This window comes from Hippichthys cyanospilos, chromosome 2, assembly GCF_059441005.1.
Source record: "Hippichthys cyanospilos isolate Australia breed blue-spotted pipefish chromosome 2, RoL_Hcya_1.0, whole genome shotgun sequence".
NCBI classification, from domain to species: domain Eukaryota; kingdom Metazoa; phylum Chordata; class Actinopteri; order Syngnathiformes; family Syngnathidae; genus Hippichthys; species Hippichthys cyanospilos.
The window spans coordinates 774,180-786,841 of NC_142370.1; the positions used below are offsets into that span (position 1 = coordinate 774,180).

General features: G+C 39.4%; 1 protein-coding gene across 1 annotated transcript; it reads right to left on the reverse strand.

The window, feature by feature from the left end:
- Positions 1 to 4,978: 4,978 nt before the first annotated feature.
- LOC148426813 (uncharacterized) lies at positions 4,979 to 11,894 on the reverse strand. Its single transcript, XM_088408091.1, has 2 exons — positions 11,759 to 11,894; positions 4,979 to 6,812 (listed from the first exon to the last, which is right to left on the reverse strand). The coding sequence occupies exon 2, from the start codon at positions 5,848 to 5,850 to the stop codon at positions 5,545 to 5,547; it is 306 nt and encodes a 101-aa protein (XP_088264217.1). The 5' UTR covers positions 5,851 to 6,812; positions 11,759 to 11,894; the 3' UTR covers positions 4,979 to 5,544.
- Between the last annotated feature and the right edge of the window lie 768 nt (positions 11,895 to 12,662).

Below are 12,662 nucleotides of genomic sequence, written 5' to 3' on the forward strand. Positions count from 1 at the left end.
TGTAATGTCCCAAACAAGCGTTTTCAGCCCGAGTGGAGCACATTTTGACTGTTTTTTTAAAAACATCATTGTACATTGAAATTTCTGCTTGCGTATGCTTTAGAAGCAAGAATTAAGAGGACTACATTCATTATTTCAGCTGAAAAATGCTTAGTTTATGATTTATAGTCAACATTAATGTAATGTCCCAAACAAGCGTTTTCAGCCCGAGTGGAGCACATTTTGACTGTTTTTTTAAAAACATCATTGTACATTGAAATTTCTGCTTGCGTATGCTTTAGAAGCAAGAATTAAGAGGACTACATTCATTATTTCAGCTGAAAAATGCTTAGTTTATGATTTATAGTCAACATTAATGTAATGTCCCAAACAAGCGTTTTCAGCCCGAGTGGAGCACATTTTGACCATTTTTTTAAAAACATCATTGTACATTGAAATTTCTGCTTGCGTATGCTTTAGAAGCAAGAATTAAGAGGACTACATTCATTATTTCAGCTGAAAAATGCTTAGTTTATGATTTATAGTCAACATTAAGGAAATGTTCCAAACAAGCGTTTTCAGCCCGAGTGGAGCACATTTTGACCGTTTTTTTAAAAACATCATTGTACATTGAAATTTCTGTTTGCGTATGCTTTAGAAGCAAGAATTAAGAGGACTACATTCATTATTTCAGCTGAAAAATGCTTAGTTTATGATTTATAGTCAACATTAATGTAATGTCCCAAACAAGCGTTTTCAGCCCGAGTGGAGCACATTTTGACTGTTTTTTTAAAAACATCATTGTACATTGAAATTTCTGCTTGCGTATGCTTTAGAAGCAAGAATTAAGAGGACTACATTCATTATTTCAGCTGAAAAATGCTTAGTTTATGATTTATAGTCAACATTAATGTAATGTCCCAAACAAGCGTTTTCAGCCCGAGTGGAGCACATTTTGACTGTTTTTTTAAAAACATCATTGTACATTGAAATTTCTGCTTGCGTATGCTTTAGAAGCAAGAATTAAGAGGACTACATTCATTATTTCAGCTGAAAAATGCTTAGTTTATGATTTATAGTCAACATTAATGTAATGTCCCAAACAAGCGTTTTCAGCCCGAGTGGAGCACATTTTGACTGTTTTTTTAAAAACATCATTCTACATTGAAATTTCTGTTTGCGTATGCTTTAGAAGCAAGAATTAAGAGGACTACATTCATTATTTCAGCTGAAAAATGCTTAGTTTATGATTTATAGTCAACATTAATGTAATGTCCCAAACAAGCGTTTTCAGCCCGAGTGGAGCACATTTTGACTGTTTTTTTAAAAACATCATTGTACATTGAAATTTCTGCTTGCGTATGCTTTAGAAGCAAGAATTAAGAGGACTACATTCATTATTTCAGCTGAAAAATGCTTAGTTTATGATTTATAGTCAACATTAATGAAATGTTCCAAACAAGCGTTTTCAGCCCGAGTGGAGCACATTTTGACCATTTTTTTAAAAACATCATTGTACATTGAAATTTCTGCTTGCGTATGCTTTAGAAGCAAGAATTAAGAGGACTACATTCATTATTTCAGCTGAAAAATGCTTAGTTTATGATTTATAGTCAACATTAAGGAAATGTTCCAAACAAGCGTTTTCAGCCCGAGTGGAGCACATTTTGACCGTTTTTTTTAAAAACATCATTGTACATTGAAATTTCTGTTTGCGTATGCTTTAGAAGCAAGAATTAAGAGGACTACATTCATTATTTCAGCTGAAAAATGCTTAGTTTATGATTTATAGTCAACATTAATGTAATGTCCCAAACAAGCGTTTTCAGCCCGAGTGGAGCACATTTTGACTGTTTTTTTAAAAACATCATTGTACATTGAAATTTCTGCTTGCGTATGCTTTAGAAGCAAGAATTAAGAGGACTACATTCATTATTTCAGCTGAAAAATGCTTAGTTTATGATTTATAGTCAACATTAATGTAATGTCCCAAACAAGCGTTTTCAGCCCGAGTGGAGCACATTTTGACCGTTTTTTTAAAAACATCATTCTACATTGAAATTTCTGTTTGCGTATGCTTTAGAAGCAAGAATTAAGAGGACTACATTCATTAATTCAGCTGAAAAATGCTTAGTTTATGATTTATAGTCAACATTAATGTAATGTCCCAAACAAGCGTTTTCAGCCCGAGTGGAGCACATTTTGACTGTTTTTTTAAAAACATCATTGTACATTGAAATTTCTGCTTGCGTATGCTTTAGAAGCAAGAATTAAGAGGACTACATTCATTATTTCAGCTGAAAAATGCTTAGTTTATGATTTATAGTCAACATTAATGAAATGTTCCAAACAAGCGTTTTCAGCCCGAGTGGAGCACATTTTGACCATTTTTTTAAAAACATCATTGTACATTGAAATTTCTGCTTGCGTATGCTTTAGAAGCAAGAATTAAGAGGACTACATTCATTATTTCAGCTGAAAAATGCTTAGTTTATGATTTATAGTCAACATTAATGTAATGTCCCAAACAAGCGTTTTCAGCCCGAGTGGAGCACATTTTGACTGTTTTTTTAAAAACATCATTGTACATTGAAATTTCTGCTTGCGTATGCTTTAGAAGCAAGAATTAAGAGGACTACATTCATTATTTCAGCTGAAAAATGCTTAGTTTATGATTTATAGTCAACATTAATGAAATGTCCCCAACAGCGTTTTCACCCGAGTGGAGCACATTTTGACCGTTTTTTTAAAAACATCATTGTACATTGAAATTTCTGTTTGCGTATGCTTTAGAAGCAAGAATTAAGAGGACTACATTCATTATTTCAGCTGAAAAATGCTTAGTTTATGATTTATAGTCAACATTAATGTAATGTCCCAAACAAGCGTTTTCAGCCCGAGTGGAGCACATTTTGACTGTTTTTTTAAAAACATCATTGTACATTGAAATTTCTGCTTGCGTATGCTTTAGAAGCAAGAATTAAGAGGACTACATTCATTATTTCAGCTGAAAAATGCTTAGTTTATGATTTATAGTCAACATTAATGAAATGTCCCCAACAGCGTTTTCAGCCCGAGTGGAGCACATTTTGACTGTTTTTTTTAAAAACATCATTGTACATTGAAATTTCTGCTTGCGTATGCTTTAGAAGCAAGAATTAAGAGGACTACATTCATTATTTCAGCTGAAAAATGCTTAGTTTATGATTTATAGTCAACATTAATGAAATGTTCCAAACAAGCGTTTTCAGCCCGAGTGGAGCACATTTTGACCGTTTTTTTAAAAACATCATTGTACATTGAAATTTCTGTTTGCGTATGCTTTAGAAGCAAGAATTAAGAGGACTACATTCATTATTTCAGCTGAAAAATGCTTAGTTTATGATTTATAGTCAACATTAATGTAATGTCCCAAACAAGCGTTTTCAGCCCGAGTGGAGCACATTTTGACCGTTTTTTAAAAACATCATTCTACATTGAAATTTCTGTTTGCGTATGCTTTAGAAGCAAGAATTAAGAGGACTACATTCATTATTTCAGCTGAAAAGTGCTTAGTTTATGATTTATAGTCAACATTAATGTAATGTCCCAAACAAGCGTTTTCAGCCCGAGTGGAGCACATTTTGACTGTTTTTTTAAAAACATCATTGTACATTGAAATTTCTGCTTGCGTATGCTTTAGAAGCAAGAATTAAGAGGACTACATTCATTATTTCAGCTGAAAAATGCTTAGTTTATGATTTATAGTCAACATTAATAAAATGTTCCAAACAAGCGTTTTCAGCCCGAGTGGAGCACATTTTGACCATTTTTTTAAAAACATCATTGTACATTGAAATTTCTGCTTGCGTATGCTTTAGAAGCAAGAATTAAGAGGACTACATTCATTATTTCAGCTGAAAAATGCTTAGTTTATGATTTATAGTCAACATTAATGTAATGTCCCAAACAAGCGTTTTCAGCCCGAGTGGAGCACATTTTGACTGTTTTTTTAAAAACATCATTGTACATTAAAATTTCTGCTTGCTTATGCTTTAGAAGCAAGAATTAAGAGGACTACATTCATTATTTCAGCTGAAAAATGCTTAGTTTATGATTTATAGTCAACATTAATGAAATGTCCCCAACAGCGTTTTCAGCCCGAGTGGAGCACATTTTGACTGTTTTTTTAAAAACATCATTGTACATTGAAATTTCTGCTTGGGTATGCTTTAGAAGCAAGAATTAAGAGGACTACATTCATTATTTCAGCTGAAAAATGCTTAGTTTATGATTTATAGTCAACATTAATGTAATGTCCCAAACAAGCGTTTTCAGCCCGAGTGGAGCACATTTTGACTGTTTTTTTAAAAACATCATTGTACATTGAAATTTCTGCTTGCGTATGCTTTAGAAGCAAGAATTAAGAGGACTACATTCATTATTTCAGCTGAAAAATGCTTAGTTTATGATTTATAGTCAACATTAATGAAATGTCCCCAACAGCGTTTTCAGCCCGAGTGGAGCACGTTTTGACTGTTTTTTTAAAAACATCATTGTACATTGAAATTTCTGCTTGCGTATGCTTTAGAAGCAAGAATTAAGAGGACTACATTCAATATTTCAGCTGAAAAATGCTTAGTTTATGATTTATAGTCAACATTAATGTAATGTCCCAAACAAGCGTTTTCAGCCCGAGTGGAGCACATTTTGACTGTTTTTTTAAAAACATCATTGTACATTGAAATTTCTGCTTGCGTATGCTTTAGAAGCAAGAATTAAGAGGACTACATTCATTATTTCAGCTGAAAAATGCTTAGTTTTTGATTTATAGTCAACATTAATGAAATGTCCCCAACAGCGTTTTCAGCCCGAGTGGAGCACATTTTGACTGTTTTTTTAAAAACATCATTGTACATTGAAATTTCTGTTTGCGTATTGTCAGAGAAATCTCAGAAAAGAAGACTAGGACAAGCCTAGCTGCTTAAACAGCAAAAAGAGTAACTCAGACCAGCCAAGATTGACTTTTCTACGCCGGCGCAGGGAAAAAAGCTTGAGCAAATGTAACTCGTGGGTCTTCCAACGCCAGTTTTCCACTTGCCCAGCCGTTCCCCCCGGCTTTTATTGAATAGAAGCATAGCAGATTACAAGACACAACAAAAGAGCCAGCCGGGCGCCACCGGCAGCTGGGCCAAGGTCCCGGCTCACACTTTCGTGCGTCAACAGTTCTATCTAAGGACAGGGTCAAGATGAACTAGGATTGCATAAATGGGTAACAATGAACTAAGAACATAATGATAACAACCTAATATATGATTCCCTTCACATATCCCCCCTGATTATCATTATGAAAACACATCAAACGATGTCAAAAGCTATTGCTTGAGTGGGAAGAAAACTACCCAAAAACCCAGTGGGAAAAAGGTAGAAACCCTTCCCAAGCAAGAGCTTGTTACAAAGAAAAAGAAAAAGAAAAAGCAAAAGCTAAAGCTGTTTTTGGTCCAATACATGTATATACATATTGCAAACCATGGCACATCAACATCCTACGTCTGAAACCTTTTCCGTAGGTGCATCATAAATGGTTCACACAGAAGTTGAGTCGTTATCAGAGTCGGAGTCATTGTCGGAGTCGGAGTTGGAGTCAGAGTCGGAGTCAACAGGTTGATAGCCAGTCATGGCCACGGTCACTTGCGCCGCTATTTTGAATTCGATAGCATCCATGATTTTGGTGGCACAGATCTTACACAAGGGCACACCGCAGATTATGCAGAGACATGACAGCACGAAAATCCAGGCGATGACAGAGGCAATGGCCACAGCTACACCCTTCCAGTCGCCAAAGGAGTCTTGCAACCACTGCAGGAAGGGGTTGAGCTCAACTCCCTCCATACTTTGAGTCCTCAGTCTGTACTCCCTGAGCAATGTCAGTGTCTCCGACAACGAGCCATTGGACAAAGTGTGTAAAGGAATAAATGCGCAACATTCACCTGATGGCAAAAGCTTGCACAGGCCACCCTTTTCTGCCAGTCATGTCGAGTGCCTGTCTGTTTTGAATAGTCATAAGTGAAGTAGCATGTAGTTGTGAAGCTGTGTGCGTAGAAGGTGCGTCCGCGATATCAGTCGACGAGTATACTTTATGATAGACATCATTGAAAAAAATCGGTGTGTTTGTACACAGTCACTGGAAATAGAGCACCAAATATGGCAAATGCGAACCCGCTGCATTTGCTTTGTCAATCAATTTGTCTTTGTCAGGAATGCTCCAAGGCATGCCAATCGCATCAAAAATAGACGGAAGTTTGTCTGGTGATTGGGACTGGTGGTTTGTCAGTGTTGCATTTGGACCAATGGGTGGAGTTCTCAACACTGAAACAAACGTAGCGTTTTATCGCTGTTCCTGTGATGTCCGTCTGGAGCTGGAGGTTGCCCATGACGCTGGTGGGCAAACGCTGTCTGTCTGAGGTAGGCATGGTTGGTCGTCCGGACACAAGGGCGCCGCCCAGCATCAAGCCGCATGCTGCTCGGAAGAGTGCTGGCGGACAGGCCATTCTCCTGAGAGGGGTGTGTTTACCACAAAAACCCTTTCTTCCACTGTGGTCTTTCGTTGGTGCACCGTCCGTGCACTTGGGGGTGCTGATCCTCACTTCGAGGGACTGGCGTCGCTAGGCCCATCAACAGGGGGTCGAAGGATCTTGCACTGCGACTGGTGGATCCACCCGTCGCGTCCTTCAACTTTCACTGCAGTTGGTGTCGCTGCAATCATCTGGAACGGGCCATCCCAGCGTTCACTGTCCCAACGAGGTCGTCAGCACCTTGAGGAACACCTGGTCTCCGATCTGGACCCGGGTTTTCTGTGGGATAGAACACACTGGCCAGTCATTGTGCTTATGCATCTCCCTTGTGCCAAACAGTCTTTTCATGTGAACTGGAAAAGAACATCCACTAGGTGGCTGGTCATGGGTTAAGTCTGCTAGTCCGTATGGTCCTCCATATACTATTTCAAATGGTGATAAAGTTTTTCCTTCAGCGGAACAAATCTCATTTCTGTGGCCACAATAAGAATGCAATCTGGTCGCTGTCTCTTTATCACTTGCATTGTTTTTATGCGTATGGCCTTGACTGTCCCATTTGTTCTTTCAACAAGCCCTTCTGATATTCAACAGTTCTCCAACTTTAGTAACAGCTTTTTTCACAAAATGCAATCAATTGTCACTTCTAATTACTCTCAGACTGCCAAATGTCAGTATGATTCGATCACACAATGCTTTGACAACTGTTTTTGCATCACAATGCGCTGTTGGGAAGTCAACCCACTTTAAGAATGCATCTAATATGACGAAACAATATTGCTTTCCTAATGCCTTATTTGATTCAATGTCATCCATATATATCATATGAAATCTGGAAATTTGCCTCTATGTGGTCACAAATAAACTTGCGCATTATTGCAAAAACAGATATCACAACATTTACAAAAAACACAAACATTTTGAGTATAAAAAGTGAACCCATATGCAACTGATCATGCATATTCCCCCCTGTTGACACATGGCAAAGCTCATGTGTCAACTTTGCTGCTCATTCAAATCAGAATTTTAGTAACCATGGTTTTCTAACCGCCAATCTACTTTTTTCTTCAACATCTTGTTATGCTCCTTTATTTAGCCATTTTTGCTGCTACAGTTTAGGAGCTGATGTTTTCCTTGATATCAAGCGGTTGTCTTGTGCTTTGGCAACTGTGGGCACACCTATGACTGTTTCTTTGGCTGCTTCGTTTGCCTAATCGGTTTCCTGCTGTAATTTGGTCATTTCTTTTCTTGTTGTGGTTTGGAAGCCGCGGTTAGCCCAAAGTTGATAAAACACATGCCATACTCGCTGTCTGTCCATATTGTAACATCTTTGCTTTCAAAAATTTCACACGCTTTGATTAGCGCGGCCAATTCATCTGCTTGCAATGAACATGTCGATTTTAATGTTCCTTAAAACAAAATTTACTACATATCCCACCCTTTTGCGGCCGTCTTCCCCTTTGCTAGCTGAACCGTCAAAAAAAAAAACAACTTCTCCAGTCGGGAGAGGGGTGTCATTCAGGTCAGGTCTTGGTTTGGTGGAAATTTGGGCGTGGCTTCCACAGTCGTGTGGGGTGCCGTCTACAGGCGTGGGCAAAGGTGTCGCTGGGTTTGATGCTCCACATTTAACAATTATAATGTGTCCCTGTGATACAAGAACCGCGGTGCAATATAAATGTCATGCAGGCGATAAGAGTGTCATTTTTTGGGGTGGGGGGTTTCCAGCAACAAAACAAATACATAGGGAACCCTCAACGTGAGGGAGTGAAACAACACAACCTCCACTGAAGCCTCCCCAGCCAATGCTGCAGCCAGCACCACCTGAACGCCTTCAGGGGTCGGCCCAGCAACTGCATCCAATTCCTCAGAGTAAAATTTGACTGGCCTCAGTTTCCCGTCATGCTTCTGCAACAAAACTGAAGTCATGAATCCCTGTTTAGCGGTCACTCTTTGCTCAAATGGTTTGCTGTAATCCGGTAGTGTCAATACGGATGAATTAAACCAATTCCAATTTCACACTGTCAACTGCCTCGTCAGCTTTTTTCATAACTGATATCAAGCAGTGGCCTAGTCAATTCAAAACAAATTTTGGAATCCATATGCTACAATAATTCATCAGCCTCAAAAATGACATCATTTGTCTTTTAGTCTGAGTTTTTGGGCTTTCGCAATGGCCTCCTTTTGTCTGTCAGTAACAATTCTGCCATCCTTATCTCATTAGTTCTGCCAACCTTCTTCCATTTGTTTCCACTTGCCCAAAATCTTTCTTGCCACAACGCCAACATCCTTATGCATTCAATTTTGTCTTTCAACTCTCTCTTACATCCTTCTTTTCCGCTACCACAATTCCTGTTTCCAACACAACACACTTCCACTTCTCCATCACACCAGAATGTCTGTTTTCTCCCCTACATTCTTCTACTTTTCTTCTTCTACTCCACTCTCAGCTGAATAGTCGATTTATCTAATCTCTGAGTGTTGGAGGTCACTCACATCTACATTTTTGTTTGTCGTATAGTTCCATTTAGCCTTGCATTTTCTCAGCTGCTGTCAATATGTTCAGCCTGTTTATCCATTATCTACCATAATGCGATTTGTTTTTAGAAAACTCTTGCAAACTATACTATATCAAACAATTAACATATCAACTGGTTCATCCTCCTTTTGCACAGTTGAATCTATTTTACTGTAAGACCTGATCCTATCATGCTAATCTCTTCAAACAATTATTACATATAAGGCATCAATCTTCTACCTTTTAAATTCATATTTTGTAAGGTGCCAGGCTTTCTTCCGCTTTTGCGTACTTGTATTTTGCAGGGCCAGTATACAAAAATAATTCTGTCCTTCCTGCCTCCTTTTGTCTTAACATGCAGGGTTTGCTACTTGGATCATGAAATACAACTCCCTATCACGTGTCTATGCAATTTTCTATACAGGTGTGGTTGGTAGAGAAGGGTCGCATTCCTGTTTTCAGAAAGTGGAGGATAAATTACGAAAAAAAAAGTCGCAGTCACGGTCAAAAAGGGAGGCAGAGGCCTCTGATTGCCACCCCTGCTCTCCGCGCCTCTGTTTGTCCTGTTATCTGCAATTCTCGCAAGCAGCTTTGTTTGGTGTCTACTTGGCTGTTTTATTTTTTCTACAGGTCATTTAGTGGCTGCTGCTATTTCCAGATTCAACTTTTTCTCTTTTATCGATTTTGCTATTTGAAATTTTTCTTCAGCTTTGTTCTAACAAATTCAGTGGTCTCTATCAATTTGCCAATTACAAATATTTTCCACTTTGAAGAACAACAACAGCAACATCAACAAAATCAACTTTAGCAAAAACGACAATTCCCACAACTATGACAACAACAATAACAGCAACACATGCAGCAAACTGTGTGAAAATTTCAACAGAGCAAGCTTCACAAACTTACACTCACAATCACTTCTCATTTTCATACCACAGTCTCCCAAGCTGGCTATCATTTATAACATTTATAATTCAACGTCATCTGGCTATCCACCCCTGGCATAGCCTCACATATAACACAACAACTTTGTGTATTTTATTTGTGTTTCAACCACTAATTATTCATTGCCAGTTAATCTAGCATTTGGAAACATCCTAATTCTTAATTTAGTCTCAACTGATCCCATAATATATTTTTCCATTTTTCTCATTTCACCTGTGTGCTGAGAATTAACCCTGTGAATGGACCAGTTTCTGCCCACAAACCTCAGGTTTGAAACCATCTCAAATTTGTCATTTTGACTTTTAACCATGCAGACTAGATCAAGCCCGATCTAACAATGTATTTTAGCCAAATTTCAACAAATATCATTGTTTATTTCTAACAATCTAACATACAAACATGTAACACACCAATAGTTACACACCAGCAAACTGACAGATACACACGCAGATCCACATCACACAACATGCAGTTTACAACGTATATGTGGACTTTGTTAAGCACGTACAAGACACACTTTTTGCACACACCATTTCAAATGGCTTCACTCCTTTGGCTTCATGTCAACCCTCAGTACTCAGATGTGGAGCTGAGACCCAGTCCCGAAAAGGGTCTTACTGCCGTGGCCACGGTCTTGCCTGGTTGTCAACTCCGCCTCTGAAAACCTCAGGTGTCTGGGTTTAAGAATATGCTGGTAAACTCAGGTACGAATTGTTGGTGTCTGTTTTCCACCGTTAATTTGGGTTTACTGTCTGGCTGTGTTAGTTGCCGACAGGTTAGTGGCTGCGGTCAAATCATCATCTGCTTTCCTTTTTTTTCTCGGCCACCTTCCATGGTCGTTTCGGTTTGGCTCTATCAACTAAAGCCTTGCGTTTAAACCACCGTTAACCATCACTGTTTTCAATCCTTTCCCTGTCCTTCAATGACAACTTCCGCAACACTTTCTCCAATCCACCACAATCATCCACGTCTCCTGAAAAACCATATTGGATTTTCCATTTTTCCACATACTTAGTACTTTCTCTGCTATCTATCTCTGCCCGACGTACTTTTTCCTTCGATTCATCCACAAAACAACAACATTCCTTTTCCCATTTTGCCTCCTTGGGCCGAGTTGCGGCCTCGGAGGACTTATTTCTTTTTTTTTTCTCATGATTAACTATGTTTCCTTCGTCACGGGAGAAATGCTACGTGCCTGGTGTCGTGTCGGATACCGAGCTTCTACCTCGAAAGGCGGATATCCCCAGGTGTTTATACTCACGACCGTTTCACCAGTTTTAGATTTCCCGTCACTCAGGACAACCACTCCACATTCATTCCACACTCATACATCACAAAAAATGATCAGCAACTGTGCACCGGATGTTAAACTTTCTCTTTTTTAAGTCAGGCCGTTTGTTTAAAGTCCAATTGACTATACGTTTAAGGTCCAATGGACCAGCCAGTCTCGTCAGACTGAACCCGTCAAGACGGTCGTTTAAGGTCCGATGGACCGCACGTTTAAGGTCCGATGGACCGCCCGTTTAAGGTCCGATGGACCGCTCGTTTAAGGTCCGATGGACCGCACGTTTAAGGTCCGATGGACCGCACTTTTAAGGTCCGATGGACCACACGTTTAAGGTCCGATGGACCACTCGTTTAAGGTCCGATGGACCGCACGTTTAAGGTCCGATGGACCGCCCGTTTAAGGTCCGATGGACCGCCCGTTTAAGGTCCGATGGACCGCACGTTTAACATCCGGTGGACAATTCAGACTCGTCAGACTGACCTTTTGTTCTTGCAATCTCTCCGCTGGTCGAGTCACTCTGGTTCGTTGGATGGTGTTTGCGTTCCTCCGGTGAGCGGTGTCCGACGTCTGGCCTCGTGGAAAGGAGGGCTTCCAGAATCAAACGGATTCCGACGGTATACCGATTGGTTCAGCTGTCGTCGATCGTCCACCGAAGAGAAGGCTTCTTAACCATCCGGCTCGAAGGACCAAGTTAGAATGTCAGAGAAATCTCAGAAAAGAAGACTAGGACAAGCCTAGCTGCTTAAACAGCAAAAAGAGTAACTCAGACCAGCCAAGATTGACTTTTCTACGCCGGCGCAGGGAAAAAAGCTTGAGCAAATGTAACTCGTGGGTCTTCCAACGCCAGTTTTCCACTTGCCCAGCCGTTCCCCCCGGCTTTTATTGAATAGAAGCATAGCAGATTACAAGACACAACAAAAGAGCCAGCCGGGCGCCACCGGCAGCTGGGCCAAGGTCCCGGCTCACACTTTCGTGCGTCAACAGTTCTATCTAAGGACAGGGTCAAGATGAACTAGGATTGCATAAATGGGTAACAATGAACTAAGAACATAATGATAACAACCTAATATATGATTCCCTTCACACGTATGCTTTAGAAGCAAGAATTAAGAGGACTACATTCATTATTTCAGCTGAAAAATGCTTAGTTTATGATTTATAGTCAACATTAATGTAATGTCCCAAACAAGCGTTTTCAGCACGAGTGGAGCACATTTTGACTGTTTTTTTAAAAACATCATTGTACATTGAAATTTCTGCTTGCGTATGCTTTAGAAGCAAGAATTAAGAGGACTACATTCATTATTTCAGCTGAAAAATGCTTAGTTTATGATTTATAGTCAACATTAATGAAATGTCCCCAACAGCGTTTTCAGCCCGAGTG

Coding starts and splice junctions, on each gene's coding strand:
- LOC148426813 (XM_088408091.1), bottom strand. CDS start 5,850: ATGGAGGGAGTTGAGCTCAACCCCTTCCTGCAGTGGTTGCAAGACTCC.